We start from the raw sequence: 17229 nt of genomic DNA, 5'->3' as shown, positions 1-17229 counted from the left end.
TGTCGAATTGAAACTTTTTTCAGTGTTGACAGTACAAGCACGTTGGTATGTCATTCATGCGGTCATTTAAATTTGTAATTTTTTATTATTTCACTTTATACGCAGCGAAGCACGTACCGGGCCGCTAGTATAGTATAAATTAGATAATATAGTGAATTTCTTTAATTAACCATCTTTTTGTTCCATTTCACTGAGTTTGAAGGGCAACTGATAACGATTTCCGTCTAATGAAACGTAGTGGCAAATTAGCAAACAAATGGTGCCACATTCTTCGATGTACGAAAAAGCACACGTTCTCTGTATGTTTATAGTACAGAGAAATAACACCTCAGTCCTCAGGAATGGCAACGCATTGGGGTATCATGAGCGAAACAGTATACTCTGTTATGTCCATGGTACTGCTCATGTCTATAGGCGGCAGCTACCACTTTCCATCATGTGGGCTGTCAGCTTGTTTGCTATTCTAAGTTGCATAAAAAAAACATATTAACGTTTAATGTTCCACCAATAAGAACTAACCTACTTTAGCACGCTCCCTTAACTCGCGCAGTATGGTTATTAAATAATACTGTAAACATCACTGATATATTTAGTAGTAGCCTGCCAAAGATATTAGAAGCGGCTCAGAAATATCTCGAGTCGGGTTAAATACATTTATTATAACTTTGTATGTTGGCACACTAGATTAATAACATTGATTTGGCTTTTGCTGTTATAATGTTATGATTATTTTTATTGAATAAATAAATAAAAAATAAATAAATCTTGCCAATTCTGAACCTATTGTTACGAGTATAACGCACGCACGCATGCACGCACGCACGCACGCACGCACGCACGCACACACACACACACACACACACGCACACACACACACACACACACACACACACACACAAAATATATATATATATATATATATAACACAACAATACAGTACGTTACATTACATTAAATGTAATTGCTTAAATTTTATGACTTTTAAAAGAAGAAAGATCCCAACTTTTTTAAATAAATATAACAATATTACATCTCCATTTCCGAGTTCGAATCTGTACCAATTTTAATTATTATTTTGGACTCTCGTTTTGTCTCTTTTTAATGTTTTTTTTAATACAAAACTTAACGTTAGATACGTTAAGTTCTGTATATCATAAACCAGGGATATGTTTGTTTAAATTGTGTTTATTTGTTTAAAAATTAAATTTTGTAAGATCACTCTTATTTTTTTTGTTCCTATTGAGTTTTTAGTGTTTTCGTCGAATAAAGTCTATTTATGTATCGAATTTAAATAAGAACGTAACACAAAATAAATAATTAACAAAGAATTGTCATTACAATTTTGTATCTGTACATCATTAGACGTGCGAAATGTATTTAATTATAGGCAAACACTGAATATATATTTATTTTGTGTTTTTAGTTTTCATTAGCAGAACAAATCTATAGTTTTAACATAATATTCTTTATATTTTTAACACCCATATAATGGATAATTGTAAATACGAAGATATACGAATACCAGAGATTGTAAAAAGTTCAAATAAACATTCCTGGCGACCGATTTTAAGACAGGTAAATAAATGTATATATTTTAAATTCGTTTATTTAAACTCTATCACACATTTAGGAGTAGCTTACCAGAGGGAGACTTTGTACAAAAGTCGATTGCTTGGGTACCTCTGTCCTATTCGTGTTTCAACCGTGAAGCAATTGTGTTTGCATGGCTGTATTTCGGTTTGAAGGGTGGGATATGGCGTGAATTTACTGGGTACAGAGGAATAACACCTGAGTCCTCAGGAATGGCAACGCATGGGAGGTATCATGGGCGAAACAGTATACTCTGTTATGTCCATGGTACTGCTCATGTCTATAGACGACGGTTACCACTTTCCATCAGGTGGGCCGTCGGCTTGTTTGCCACTCTGTTGTATAAAAAAAAAAAAAAGCTTTTCGTTCACCAATTCGTATGCGTGGATTTTAAAAGTAGGAAAACCAATGATATGTTTTATTTTTTTATGACATATAAAGATTTATTTTTATTTATTCATTAAAAATAATTGAAAGATTATGACAGCAAAAGCCAAATCAATGTTAAAAACCTAGTCTGCTAACATATAAAATATGTCTGAGCCACTTCTTTGGCAGAAGATAAAACATGTACTAGATTTTAAGTTAGACCATCTGGTATAAAACTGTGATAACTACATCCAATTTAGTGCAGTAGTTTTTGCATGACGCCAGAACAGACAGACAGACAAATATACAGACAGACATAAATTTCTAAAAATTACCGTTTAGACATCTCCTTGTTCGTTTGTTTGTTTGTGACACTTTATTTTACAGTAAAGTCTTAAAATATCGGATACAAAATCTTAGTTATTTTACCGAGGCCAAAAAAAATAAATTTTAATATTTTTGTCCACCTGTTTGTTTGTCGGTTTGTCTGTACATTTGTGCATGCTAATCTCAGAAATGACTAGACCGATTTGAATGCAGTTTTCATTGATATATTGTAAGTTCTTGTAACATTTAGTTGTTTGTTTCAATGCAATCAGTTCAAAAAATGTAATTGAAATGACACGCGCTATTCTAAAAACGGGCTGCAATTTTAGAACAAACTAGCTTTTCGCCCGCTGCTTTGCATGCAATAGTTTTTGCGTGATATCGAAAGCAAACATACAGACAAGCAGACAAAAAAAATACAAATTTTATTATTTTAGTTTCTAGTGCTCTTATAAGACCCCTTACTATATTTTTAAAAAAAATACAAACATAATATACAACTGAATGGAAAATCTCCGTCTTTTTTTAAATCAATTGAAAAGAAAACTATTTATTACTTAATGTAAAAATTTAAACTTATTTAAAAAAAAACCTCTTTTTGTTTCTTTCTTAAATTTTTTTATACCACTAAGGTGGCAAACAAGCATACGGCCCACCTGATGGTAAACTGTTAACGTAGCCTACGAACGCCTGCAATACCAGGGGTATTACGCGCGCGTTGCCGACCCTGAAGAAACCTCTTTACCCCCTTTTTGAAGAACCCCATGTCGTAGTCTATTGGGAAAACCTTTTACATTTTTTAATCGCTAAATCTAGCATATCAATTTTCAGTCGTTAATCGGTAGCGGCGTATTGGCATATCCGTTTATGTACGGCCTAAGTTTCGGATCTCCAACCGTGCTGATCCACCAGCTGCGGCGGGAGGCCAACTCCACCGCGGCGGTCAGTGATGAGATGGAATCGTGGCTGTGTAAGTACATATTTATATATATATATATATATATATATATATATATATATATATATATATATATATATATATATATATATATATATATATATATATATATATATATATAATAATGTCTGTTGATCTATGAGCACTTGCTATACCATCAAAATACTATACAGACATAACACTATGGTGTAAGAACACCTGTGGTGTAACAATAATATTAGTCATCATCTCTCACCAATTTTAATCTAGACAAGTGACAGACGAATACGCAATCTCATGAATGAGACAGAACGAGATAACAACATCTGATGTTTTTTTTCTGTCACATGCGTACGGTAACGAATTCGTATTACGAGTATTTGGCCACTTGTCTTGGCGGCTAGGGCCTAAGCATATAAAAAATTTTATTGTTTTATTTATAATATAAAACCTGCAATCATGAAGTTCTAAATTCAAATGCTATTTGTTTTATTTACAACATAAAACCTGCAATCAAAAGGTTCAAAGGTCTTACCATGAAATGTTTTCCAAAATTTCGGAGCCAAACGAAACACAAATTTGATGTTAAAAGTACATAATCATGCCGTTTGGAAATATTAAAAATGTTTAAATATTGTACTTTGGACTTTTATGATAGAATTTATAACGAACGAAACGTTAAACTCCATTTATTGGTTCGATTTTGGTATAAACAAAAACACGAAATTGAGTCCGAAAATTCGAAATTTCATTTCATGGTAGACCCGCTGAATTCAAATACTATTTGTTTTATTTGCAACATAAAACCTACAATCATAAGGTTCTAAATTCAAATACTATTTGTTTTATTTACAACATAAAACCTGCAATCATAAGGTTCTAAATTCAAATACTATTTGTTTTATTTACAACATAAAACCTGCAATCATAAGGTTCTAAATTCAAATACTATTTGTTTTATTTACAACATAAAACCTACAATCATAAGGTTCTAAATTCAAATACTATTTGTTTTATTTACAACATAAAACCTGCAATTATAAGGTTCTACATTCAAATTCTATTTTCATGCGTTACGCGATATTATTATCAATTGTAAACTGAATTAATAAATAACAAATAAACGTGTTGATATCTTCATTTGCATGTATACAGTACGTAAAGAATATAATAACGCACATAATTATATTAGACAGTTGTATAAATACAATACACAGCGATCATTTGTAAAAATTAAAAGATTAAAAGACATTTCAAAACAACCTTAGATATCGTTTTATAATTTAAAATTTTCTTTGTAAATGCACTAAAGTACCTAATCTAATGGGATTGTACTAATATCGCCGTTCGTGATGTATAAACAAAATAAAACAGACGTTTTGAAAACTTCCTTTTGAAAATTGTTTAAACAATCTTCTAAAACTACTAAATTGTGTTAAAAAATTAGGTTTACAAAGACGATACAATTTTGATAAAACAAAACTTTTATGACTACAATAATTAAAGATTGTGTCCCACAAAAAAAACTAACAAAACCAGTTATTTTGATCTAAAAACTAAATATCTGAACCGATTTTAATAAAATTTCAACAATTAAACCAATCAGATCTGTAAGTACATCTTTTCAAATAAAATGATTTTTCCAAATCCATTTTGAAACTGATGGAGTTATGAGTTAACAAAACAAAAAATACAAGCTAATTGAAACTGCCTTCTTTTCGAATTTATATTGAAAAGAAAAAAAACCGACAAAGTCTTATATCTTGTTAAATACACAAAAAAACTACATCCGTAGTGAGTAACAGCTTTATAAAGTCAATATTTTGTTTATTTACAGCTTCCTGCATGATCTATAGCAGTATACCAGCCGCAATCATTCTAACCATCCTCGCTGATGCAATTGGACGAAAACGTACATGCCTTGTTCTCTCACTGACTTCTTTATCAGGATACCTTTTGTTCTATCTTACTAACAACTTGAAGGATTTACTAATAAGTCAAAGCATACAGGGAGTACTGGCCGCAGCGCACATAACTACATCGGCGATGGCGTTGACAGAGTACCTATCACCTCAATATCGGGGTGTGTTTTTAAATATCAAAGGAGTCTCTTTGTTCTGGGGAGTTTGGGTATCCAACGCTATGGGAACATTTTTACATTGGAAAACTATTAGCTTGTTAGGGTCAGCTTGCGCATTCTACACTATACTATCAGTACTCATTTGGCCAGAGTCCCCATATTGGTTGTCAGAGAAAGGGCGCTACGATGAATGCGCAAAATCACATCGATGGTTAAAAGGTTCGAGCTTAGACGCCGAGAAGGAATTGCAGAATCTAATCGCTTATAAGGCAAACAATAAAAGTGACGTAAATTCGTGGAAACAATTATTAAGTTCTTTCAAAATGATGTCTCAGAAAGAAGTATACAAACCAATGTTTCTATGTATTTTACTTATGGCACTGCAACAGTTTTCTGGTAAATTTGTTTGGGTTGTCTATTCTGTGGGAACTATTAAGAAAATAACGAACAGTGAATCGACCGCGTACATTGGGATGCTCACACTGGACGGTGTAGAAATAGTTTGCATGTACATCTGTTGTTACTTAACGAAACGTTTCAATAGACGTTCATTATTATTAATTCCAGCTTCAGTAGGTGTCACGTTGCTTTTTTCACTATCATTGTATTTATACCTCATAAAACTAATGATCATATCGGAAAATCACGTAGTCACAATTGTGTTGTTGACAATATTTTCCGTGGCTGTGTGCATTGGACCTATAAATATAGGGACAACACTAATGGGAGAATTGATTCCTATAAAATCTAGAACTGTCTTTATTTGTTTGTTGTCTATTTGTGTTAAAATTGTTATGGCCACCGTAATTAAAGTTTCTCCGTACATAATCCGAACTGTAGGGCATCATGGTACTTTTTTATTCTTTGCAACGTCTAGTTTTGTGATCATGCTTCTAGTGTATAAATATTTACCTGAAACCAAAGACAAAACATTGGTTGAGATAGCTGAGACGTTTAGGGAATTGCCAAAAACTGATACGTTAATGGTACCATTAAACGATAATAATAAAATATTAGAAAAATCTGAAGTTTCATAGTTGATCACAAAATTAATATATATTATAGTTATTAAGTTCATAGTTACAAATTAATACCTGTATATTTTTATTGTATTATTAATCATATTGTATTAAGATTATAGAGATGTCTATTATTTTTAATCTATCCTGAATTTGTGAATAATTCAATGATTATGAATGCATTAAGGTCATCTTGTAATTATGACAATTATTTTTAAAATTACTTGGTGATGTAAAAATTGATCATTTTCGTATAGTAATTCTGAGTGTAAGGCGATGTAATGACAAAGATCGAAAAGATAATATAGCGTTGGTTTGTCCATTTGGACAGGATGGTTGAAAGAAGAATTACGAATTAACTCTTTATCTTGCTTTTAGGTAATTAAGTTTATGCATAATTATATATTCATTCTGTTTGTGTACATATTGTTAATCTTTATAATTTGTATCGCTCTTTGAAGGGCATAATATAGAGTTTTTATTCATTCATTAAATCAAACAGATTTATCGAGCACGAATGAATAGAGATGTCGGTCGGTTTTATTTTTTCTGCTTCCTCTAATGGGAAACAGGACTACAGATGCATTGTATACGGGGAGGAAAGGGATTGTTAGCAATGCGGACTCCCAGTCCCATTGCTAGCATTACACCCTATCAAGTCGAGCTCCTCGTGGTCCCCCTGGAAACCATCGTGCTGAATACGAGGTGTATTCATCAGGGTGAGCTAATTAACCTGCCTTTTCATTCTCACCTATCACCCCTCACTGATGCCTCACCAGCTCATACCGTAACCCCCGAGAGGGGGGGGGGCTACAATTCCATTACCATCCACTAAAATAAAAATTTTCCTCAACTCACATCACTGTACTTCATGACGCAGCAACATATTATGACCAAAATTGATGTCATATATTTTAAATACACTATCAGGACTCAACGTGGTGAAAAAATGTTTGCAGGTTAATAGCACCTATATATCTGCTTCTTTATTGCCGACGTTTCGACTTGGATTGCGCCACGTCATCTGTCGTAACCAAGACGTAATAAAACAATGATAATAATAAATTTTATTCTTGATTAGATTTAGAAGCTTAATTATCACTATTTTAAGAGATTACAGACCTGAGGAGGTAAATGATATTAATTCCAACTTAATACCTCTACGCGTTCCTAATAAAAAAGGTCCTGACAGATAGACGGACAACGAAGTGATCCTACAAGGATTCCGTTTTTCCTTTAGAGGTACAGAACCCTAGAAACAAAAGAACATTATTTAGTGGTTTTAACTCGGTGCACAGATGACCAGTACTTTTGAATGGGACTGTTCAGACACTGGGACAGTGTGCTAAGAATCTCATTCTTCGGATTCCGAATGTGAGCCCAGAAATGTTCTACACAAGATCATATTATAGCGAAGTAATCAATCACCCTGGACTCCGCAAACATGCCCAATGCACTACAGTAATTCGGAAGCCTCATCAAAATGCGGTATTTTTTTACAACACAGGGGGCAAACGAGCATGCGGCTCACCTGTAAGTAAGTGACTACCGCCGCCCATGATCACCCACAACACCAGCGGCATTGCAGGTGTGCTGCCGGCCTTTTAAAAAGGAATATACTCTTTTCTTGAAGGTTATGTTGTCGTATCGGTTCGGAAATACTGCTGCTGGAAGTTGATTCCAAAGAATGGTTGTGCGTGAAGAAAGTGCCTTGAAAAACGCACGGTGGAAGACCGCCACACGTCCAGATGATTGGGATGAAACTTATGCGGTATGCATTATAATGCTGCTCCGCGCATTTTTGGTGCAGTGTGTTCAAAGCTGGCATGTATAGAAACATTAATAAGATGCGAAGCAATATCAGTTTCATTTTTGGACTGCAACGGCCTTCGCGTAAGCATGTTTTCTCCCACGAACACTCAGGATTATATTATCTGTGACTCAGGTTATAAAATGAGCTCCCTGCCGAGGTTTTCCCAAGAGACTACAACATGGAATTCGAAGTTCAAAAGGGGGGTAAAGAGGTTTCTTTAGGATCAGCAACGCGCGCGTAATACCCGTGGTATTGCAGGCGTTCATAGGCTACGGTAACCGCTTACCATCAAGTGGGCCATATGCTTGTTTGACACCTTAGTGATATAAAAAAAGCATGTTGCGACGGACGACCAGGGCCCTTCGTTCCCGTTGCAGATTTCCGTCATCGCGAAGATTCTCTGTCACGATATGTCCTAAATATATGAACTGAGCCACTCTTTCCACTGCAGTGCCGTTTATAAAACGAACCGTCAGCAGTAAAGAAGCAGTTTGTAGGTAAATATTATATTTTTCATAACATTAAGTGTCGATAGTGTATTTAAAACATATGTAAACAACGTGAAAATTTAAAATTAACCAGTGTCACCTTTTTGAATGCTGTATAATTTATCAACTATATTACTTCAATATTATAGGTAAATATACTTTAAATTCTTCAACCATAATCTTTAAATGCCTCGAGTATCGTTTATTATTAAAATTTTAGTACACATTCGTGTTAAAGGTTTTTTTTTTAAATATGTGATAATGGTATGGTAACCCCGCCCGCGCTATCGGTATACACCGGCGGGGCACCAGTGATAGATGACTGATGAGGATGAAAGCAGGTCAGTTAGCCCGTCCTGACGAATTCAACTAGAATTAGCCATAGTGGTTTCCAGGGGAACCACGTGGAGGTCAACCTGTCAGGGTATATTGCTAGTAATGGGGCTATTTGACCCCATTACAAACAATCCCTCCCCCCCTTGTTAAAGATTAGGTGATTGCACTTATCCAAAATAACAGAATCTACGCTTCAAGTAAACATAGGACACAAACGCAAAGAGAGTGTAAAAACGAGTACATATACGTCATATATTTCCCAATAACTTTAGAACTAAATTTATTTACCTAGGTATATTAACTTCGGTTTTTAATAATGTAAACAACTAATAAGGTTCAACAAGTTTATACTAATACAGTCTTTAATGCCCGGCTTATTTTTAAAAGCTTTGCGAAGTAATTATGAACAAGATTAATTATAAATATTTCAATGAGATTCTAATAATATTACAATTTCATTAATATATTTTCATTTGATTCATGTTTCGGAACGAGCCGGGTTGATATCCGGTAAATCACGTGAGAAGGCTTCGTAAACAAGTCCTCTTCACCCTCTGAGAAGGGTGCGGGAGGAAGCCTCGGAGCGAACTACTTTGACCCGGCTTCTTTTCAATCTGTTCATGCAAAATGAATGAATGAATCAATCAATACAGGTCTTCTCTGTACCCGCCATGAAGGCATGTAGCGGATGAGATGGGGGTATCGAGGGGAACCCCATTGCCCCGGCATCTTATCCGGAGGCTATGGCCTCCGGGTCACTGGATTTTAAGCCGACATAAACTATATATATATATATATATATATATATATATATATATATAAATAATAATCTTTATGCAAAATAATGACGACATAGAATTTTTTGACACTAGAGGGCGACACCCTCGCACTTACAGTAGTATTATTGTAGATAAATATTACTTTGTACGTGTCAATTCAAGAATTTAAATTAAGAACTAGTGTCACAATGCCCTTCGCCATTGAAAAAAAAATTTAAGAGTCAACTTACGTGTTTGTTGATTTAGGTGTGTGATATGACTTGTAGATGATCAATGAAGCAAACACGAATACGTATGTTTTTTGTATACGTAAGCATTTCAATTTATATACCAATGTCATCTGTTTAAATAAATTCGATACTGTTTTCATTTTTACAAGTTTACGATCCATTAAATATTTTACAATTCACTAGCTTTATGCCCGCTACTTCGTCCGCGCGGTTTTCAAAAGTAGGAAAGACAATGAAATAGACTGCCACTACAAGTAGACAATATTTCAAGATAAAACATAATCCAGTTTTTAATTTAACCATCAAGAATACAATAGTGAAAACTGCATCGAATTTAGTACAGTAGTTTTTGCATAATGTCGGAACAAACATACAGAGAGAGACAGATAAAATATCTAAAATTTATTGTTTTGTATTTTATTTATAATTACATCAACCTTTAACTGTCCACTGCTAAACATAAGCCTTGTAACGCGGGCCTCTAAACCCGCCACCGCGCAATGGCCGCGAGTAATTCCCCTTTTCGATCGTCCTCCCCGCGCGCATCTCCCTCCCGTGCGTTACCGTTAGCTCAGCGGCGGCCACTAAGGCAGTTACCGACTGGCTCTTGGAGTGTCTCTACGCTTTGGCTTGCGCGCTTACGCCAGGAATTCAAAATGTAACTCCGTTTCGATAGTAAACGTATGTTGTATAATTTATAGGGTTTCTATTCGATGCCTACACACTATAGCCTCCTCTTTGGGGGGCTTTGCCAATAGTTGCCACGCTTATCAGCCGGTAGTTAGTAATCTAGACACGCAGTAGCGTGTCAAGCCAAGTCCAAGCTGGCGAGCAGCACCGTATGTAATATTACACGTACCATTTGGAGCCACTTTTGACCCCCTCATAATATAAAAACTATTTCACATAAACGTGCCAAATTTTGGCTCGTATATTAAGACTTACAAGATATATATATGCTCCAAATTTCATAAACACATTTCTAGCGGTTATTTAGATATTAACGTCCAAAAATCGTCATTTTTATCACTGGCTGACCTTTAAATCAAAACTCTTATCTAGTTCCAGATGACCTAGAAAGTTTAAATTTGACATGCAAATAGGTAATTAAGTTAATACAATGGAATAAATCTGAAACTGGTAATTTTTTATCATACGTACTAACAGTTCCATTATCAGCAATATGCAATGCCTGGTAGCCATCGTGCTGAATTCCAGGTGTGGTCACGATAGACTAACTGGCCTGCCATTTCATTCTCACCTACCATCCCTCTTTGCTGCCAGCGTATACCGATAGCGCAGGCGGGGTTATCATACCATTCTTACCATTAAAAAAATTAAAAAGAAACGTAATAAGGATATATGGATCAAACGGAATAAAAGTAGCCTCATCCGCTTCCATCCTATATATTATATTACCTTAGGGGGGAAGGGATCGTTAGTAATGCGAGCTACCAGTCCCATTGCTAGCAATATACCCAACCAGGTCGACCTCCTCGCGGTTCTCCCTGGAAACTATCATGGTTAATTCCTGATGAATTCATCATGATGGGCTAACTAGCCTGTTTTCATTCTCATCTATCACCCTTCACTGGTGCCCCGCCAGCGTATACCGATAGCGCAGGCCATACCATTTTTAATCATAAAAAAAAATATATTACTAAAAGTACCAAATTTAATGAGACGCTAATACACCATAAAGTTATAAACAAACAAACTTCCATACTTTTAATATTATTAACAAAGGTAAATATAATACGGTTATTGCAGTAGGTAGTGCAAATTTGTAGTTACAACAGACACATCGTGCATTCAATTGAATTTTAATAACCACATAATGGACAGTTGTAATTACGAAGAGATACCAAAGATCATAGGATTTTCAAGTAAACACACTTGGCGACCGATTTTGAGACAGGTAAATATCCCATATTCACTGTAAGTACTTTAAGAGAACACAGAGACAACATGGTCCGTAAATACTCAATGCTTAGTCGCACTATGTCGGCTCACTAAATGTTTTTTCACGTAAAAATTGGCTAGCTTGAGCACGGATGATCTACCGTGTATGCATAGGCAATCGATGGCCCGATCTCGTGGTGCGATGTACAAAAGGGGAATAAGGGAATGAAGTTCCTCTGAGCACTCTCAATAGAATAACCGGTAGAAGACACGAAGAGAGGGAGGCTATATCTCTACGAAGTACCACTACCTTTGGGGAGTAGGTAGAGTGAAGAGAATACTAAAATGTTCTCATTCATCCACTTCCGATCTTTTTTCGTCTCATACACCAAGCACCTGAGATTCATGACTTCTCTCTGTCAGATGAAACATGATCTATGTAATCACAGATTAGATTAAATCCAGGTTAGATTTATACTAGAGAAAAACATTGTACAAAAGTCATTTGCTTGTGTGCCTCTGTCCTCTGTATTTCTACCGTGAAGCAGTTGTTTGCATTAGCGATGCGCGACTCCGAATAATTTTGATATTCGAATAATTAGTAATTACTAATTTTATAATTCAACTACTAAATTAGTAATATACTAATTTTAGTATTCCAATGATTTTACTAATCAGTAACTAATAACAACAAAGTCCTTACCCTGTATCTGCTACTACCAAATCCATTCCAACCTGCATCCACTACTACAAGATAACTATGTCAGTTAAAACGACGAAAAAAAACGGCAACAAATACAACAATTTCATAGCATTCATAATAATTATTTACTTTCCTGCTTACTTTACTAATAACTTTACTAATATCGCAATTTCCACTTTTACTAAAACTTTACTTACTTTTATCGAAAATTGGTAATTTTTACTAAACTCAAATTGGCAACACTATTGTCATAAAACGATCGGGTCGCCTCGGCTATGTTCGTATCGACTCGTACATCAACGGCTACTAATGAATGAAATTAGTAGTCGAATGATTTGAAAACCATTCAAATAATCCGTATGATTTACTCAGTCAAATAATTAGTAATCGAATTAGTAAAGTCGCGCATTGCTAGGTTGCACCGCTGTGTTTCAGTTTGAAGGGTGGGATATGGCAGTGAACAGTGTACCCACAGAGACATAACACCTTTTTCCTCAGGAATGGCAACGCATGGAGGGTATCATGGGCGAAACAGTATACTCTGTTATGTACATGGTACTGTTCATGATTATGGGCGACGGTTACCACTTTCCACCAGGTGGACCGTCAGCTTGTTTGCCATTCTAAGTTGCATAAAAAAATCTCTCCCTTCTAAGTCTTGCCTTCATTTGACTACTTTCATATTGTATAATTATTTTGTTGATTTTCTCTTTTTCGTGAGAATTCTTTGTGCAGTCTTATTTATAAATTATTTGATTGAAGATTTATTTCTTAACCAATAATAATATAAACTCTGATTAGTTTAGAATAAGATATTAGAGCTGTGTATTTTATATCCAATTATGCATCCAGTTTTTATGTCTGTTACTTCATAACTCCATCTCTTAGAAACCGATTTGTAAAACTCATTTTATATCTGTAAAGATACACTTATAGATTGGTCCCAGAAAAATGTTATTTATATGCATACGCATGAAGGAATGGTAAGAAAGGAGAATGTTAGATTATATATTTTGTTTTTGTATTTTTTTTTATTTGTGCTTTTTTTATTTTTATTCTTTTGTCTCTTTTGCTGTGTATTACGTATATGTTTTTTTTTTATTGTAATTTGTGTGCTGTAAGTAATGTAAATAAATTATCTATCTATCTATCTATATATATGCAAAATTGGCTAAGTAGATCAATTTTTAACTCAAAATAACTATTTTTACCACAATTAAATTTTTTTAACTTTACATTATCAACAAATTCATGTAATAATTTTGTTTTTTTTTTAAATTATGCACCTAAATATTCTTGTTTCACTATATTATTTTTAATTTTGTTAATATACGTTTTATAGGTTACTCAAATAAAATGTTTATCTCTCTATCTAAATATATATTTCAATCACTTATATTGGCATTTTCAGATACTCATTGCTAGCGGGGCATTGGCATATCCGTTTATGTACGGCCTAAGTTTCGGATCTCCAACCGTGCTGATCCCCCAGCTGCGGCGGGAGGCCAACTCCACCGCGGCGGTCAGTGATGAGATGGAATCGTGGCTGTGTAAGTACATATTTAAATGTGACTTACGTAAAAATTTTAGTTCAGTAGATTGAAGCCACATATAAATCCATCGTATAACAAAAATAATCGATTGTAATCTGTAAATTGATTCTAAATATCAAAGATTTTTTTATGCAACTTAGAATGACAAACAAGCTGACGGCCCACCTGATGGAAAGTGGTAACGTCGCCTATAAACATGAGCAGTACTATGGACATAACAGAATATACTATTTCACCCATGTACCCCCATGCGTTGCTACTCCTGAGGACTCAAGTATTATTCTTCTGTATCCTGTAAATTCACTGCCATATCTCACCCTTTAAACCGAAACACAGCCATGCAAACACAACTGCTTCACGATAGAAACATTAATGGGACAGAGGTGCACAAGCAAACGACTTTTGTACAAAGTCTCCCTCTGGTGACTATTTTTAAACCTTTCATTTTTTATATACGATATTGGATATCGACTTCGTTGTCACAGCGAGATGATACGCTACGTACTCATAAACACTGTACTCAACCTGATGAAGACTTCGGGATGATATCGAAACTTAGAATCTAGAATCATCTTTTATTACTATTATTTATTATAATATTATTACATACTGTAATAATATAGTCTCATAATGATTTTGTCAAAATCTAAGTCAGTTTTATTGGTAAATACGTCATAGATAGATAGATAGATAGATAAACTTTTTATTTGAACCATTTACGACACACGTAAATTTACAAATGAGTTTATACAATCAAATTATTTACACTTTTCAAAATATACAACAAAGGATAAAATATGAAAATATGGTTTCGCCATGTGTGTCGCAGTGACCCAAATAGGCTACAGCTCAGTGATGGTTTTGCTTAAAAGCAAAGCACTGATTTTCAGCTGCAGCCTGAAGTTAGGCTACACGGACGCGTACAACAAACCCATGATCATACTACGATTAAATAATACTACATCAATTTTGACTAAAGGTCATGGTACTAAAGTAGGGCCAAACCTGTATATGTATAAAAGAAACGTAATCTAGAAATCAATTCCGCATGACTTAGAAAAATAAATACATTCGAATTAAGAACTCCTTTTTAAATTCTTGTTTTTTTTTAATTCCAGCTTCCTCCATGAGCTATGGCAGTATACCAGCCGCAATCATTTTGACAATCCTCGCCGACGTGATTGGACGAAAGCGCACGTGCCTCATTGTATCGTTGACTTCGCTATCGGGATTTCTTTTATACTATTTTACAAGTAGTTTAACAGGTTTACTGATAAGTCAAAGCGTTCAAGGTGTATTAGCAGCAGCGCAGATAACAACATCGGCTATGGTGATGACAGAATACATATCACCTCAATATCGAGGTGTCTTTTTGAATATAAAAGGAGCTTCTTTGTTCTGGGGTATTTGGGTTTCGAATGCTATGGGAACGTTTTTACATTGGAAAACAATCGGTTTATTGGGATTGATTTGCGCAGTCTACAGCATGGTGACTGTGCTTATTTGGCCAGAGTCCCCATACTGGTTGTCAGCGAAAGGGCGGTATGATGAATGCACAAAATCTCATCGATGGTTGAAAGGTTCGAGCTTAGACGCCGAGAAGGAATTGAAGAATCTAATCGCTTATAAAGTAAATGATACAAGTGATGCCAAGTCAGACTTATCTTTGTGGAAACAAATGACAAATACCCTCAAAACGATGTCTCAAAGAGAAATATACAAACCAATATTAGTGTGTCTCTCAATTATGGCAATACAACAGTTTTCTGGAAAGTATGTATGGACTGTTTATTCGATTGAAATTATTAAGAAAATAACCAACAGTGAGTCCACTGCATACATTGGGATGCTCACATTAGACGGTGTCACAATAGGCTGTATGTACACTGGATGTTTCCTAACAAAACGTTTCAATAGACGTGTGTTGTTACTAGCTCCAGCATCGGTGGGTGTTGCTTTACTTTTTTTATTATCATTGTATTTATACCTCATAAAACTAATGGTTATATCAGAAAATAACATAGTAACTGTATTATTGCTTACAATATTTTCCATTGCTATATGTATTGGACCTATAAATATAGGAACAGTACTGATGGGTGAATTGATTCCTTTAAAATGTAGAACTGCCTGCATTTGTTTGTTATCTACGACTATCAAAATGGTTATGGCCACAGTGATAAAAGTTTCTCCATACTTATTCCGAACATCAGGATACCATGGTGCATTCTTATTCTATGCTATATCTACCCTTGTAATCGTACTTCTTGTATATAAATATTTACCTGAAACTAAAGATAAAACATTGGTTGAGATAGCTGAAACATTTAGGAAATTGCCAAAAACAGATACGTTAATGGTACCATTAAACGATAATAATAAATTATAAAAAAACAAGAAGTTTCAGATTATCATTAAATGAATATAATAATTAGAAAGAGAGAAATGTTTATTAATTAAGATTAATATTATATTATAAAATTGTATTATTAACTGAACAAAGATCATGAGGTTAATCCTCATGATTTTTGTGAAAAAGAAGTGACTCGAAATGGTATCATTTATTTGTAATCATATATCGAGCATGGTCTTTCACGTGCAAAATTATGCCACAAAAATTCATATGTACATTATTTTCCTAGTTAAAGGTATACAATAGGCAATATTATGATACGGTTATTAAAAATGTTTGCCTACTGGTAGAGAAATCTCGCTTTTAACAGTAGACAAGTTTTTGAATGTATTAATTTTTTTATTGTAAAATATTACTATTAAAATCTTCTGTGTATATTTTATAGATTTTTTTACTTTATTAGCAATACATTCTTGCTCACCTATCTTCACTTCAGCATTGACCATTCATTTATTACCTTGATGACCAATCTTGCTATCTATTCTCTGTAGACTTAAAGAATGCCACGAAATTCATTTCGCGTGGCAGTTTCTAGACTGTAAAGATTTTACTTATTATTTTGCACTTGATTTCAGATAAGATCATTAATAAAAAATATGTATTAATTGTACCCTGCTGATGGGCTCTACAGTGGTTGGAAAAGCCCAGTTTGCAAAGGTGCACACTTTGCAAACTGGGCTTCACATAATT

At 34.4% G+C, this 17229-nt stretch overlaps 2 protein-coding genes across 3 annotated transcripts; both read left to right on the top strand.

Annotated features, from left to right (window-relative positions):
- Positions 1–1359: 1359 nt before the first annotated feature.
- Positions 1360–6340, top strand: LOC113518979 (facilitated trehalose transporter Tret1-like). The gene is made up of 4 exons (XM_052898492.1): positions 1360–1575; positions 3118–3256; positions 5061–5699; positions 6201–6340. Exons 1-4 carry the CDS (start codon positions 1489–1491, stop codon positions 6338–6340), a joined length of 1005 nt encoding a protein of 334 aa, XP_052754452.1. The 5' UTR covers positions 1360–1488.
- A 5412-nt stretch (positions 6341–11752) lies between these two features.
- LOC128201467 (facilitated trehalose transporter Tret1-like) lies at positions 11753–16921 on the top strand. Of its 2 annotated transcripts, none has more exons than XM_052898537.1 (3): positions 11753–11886; positions 13985–14123; positions 15245–16921. In XM_052898537.1, the coding sequence occupies exons 1-3, from the start codon at positions 11806–11808 to the stop codon at positions 16513–16515; spliced, it is 1491 nt and encodes a 496-aa protein (XP_052754497.1). In that variant the 5' UTR covers positions 11753–11805; the 3' UTR covers positions 16516–16921. The 2 variants fall into 2 exon arrangements, with proteins under 2 accessions (XP_052754497.1, XP_052754498.1); XM_052898538.1 differs by lacking the exon at positions 11753–11886 and adding an exon at positions 13360–13556.
- Positions 16922–17229: the final 308 nt, after the last annotated feature.

The sequence above is a fragment of the Galleria mellonella genome, unplaced genomic scaffold, assembly GCF_026898425.1.
Source record: "Galleria mellonella isolate WM207_F2 unplaced genomic scaffold, CSIRO_AGI_GalMel_v1 utg44, whole genome shotgun sequence".
Taxonomy (NCBI): Eukaryota; Metazoa; Arthropoda; class Insecta; order Lepidoptera; family Pyralidae; genus Galleria; species Galleria mellonella.
This window is presented reverse-complemented; position numbering and strand designations above follow the sequence as displayed.

What these genes read in the sequence shown, in the direction of transcription:
- LOC113518979 (XM_052898492.1), top strand. Translation starts at nt 1,489, where the DNA reads ATGGATAATTGTAAATACGAAGATATACGAATACCAGAGATTGTAAAA. An exon ending in TGAGATGGAATCGTGGCTGT is followed by an intron (nt 3,257 to 5,060) that starts GTAAGTACATAT and finishes GTTTATTTACAG; the next exon opens with CTTCCTGCATGATCTATAGC. An exon ending in GGCACTGCAACAGTTTTCTG is followed by an intron (nt 5,700 to 6,200) that starts GTAAATTTGTTT and finishes TCATGCTTCTAG; the next exon opens with TGTATAAATATTTACCTGAA.
- LOC128201467 (XM_052898537.1), top strand. Translation starts at nt 11,806, where the DNA reads ATGGACAGTTGTAATTACGAAGAGATACCAAAGATCATAGGATTTTCA. An exon ending in GGCGACCGATTTTGAGACAG is followed by an intron (nt 11,887 to 13,984) that starts GTAAATATCCCA and finishes TGGCATTTTCAG; the next exon opens with ATACTCATTGCTAGCGGGGC. An exon ending in TGAGATGGAATCGTGGCTGT is followed by an intron (nt 14,124 to 15,244) that starts GTAAGTACATAT and finishes TTTTAATTCCAG; the next exon opens with CTTCCTCCATGAGCTATGGC.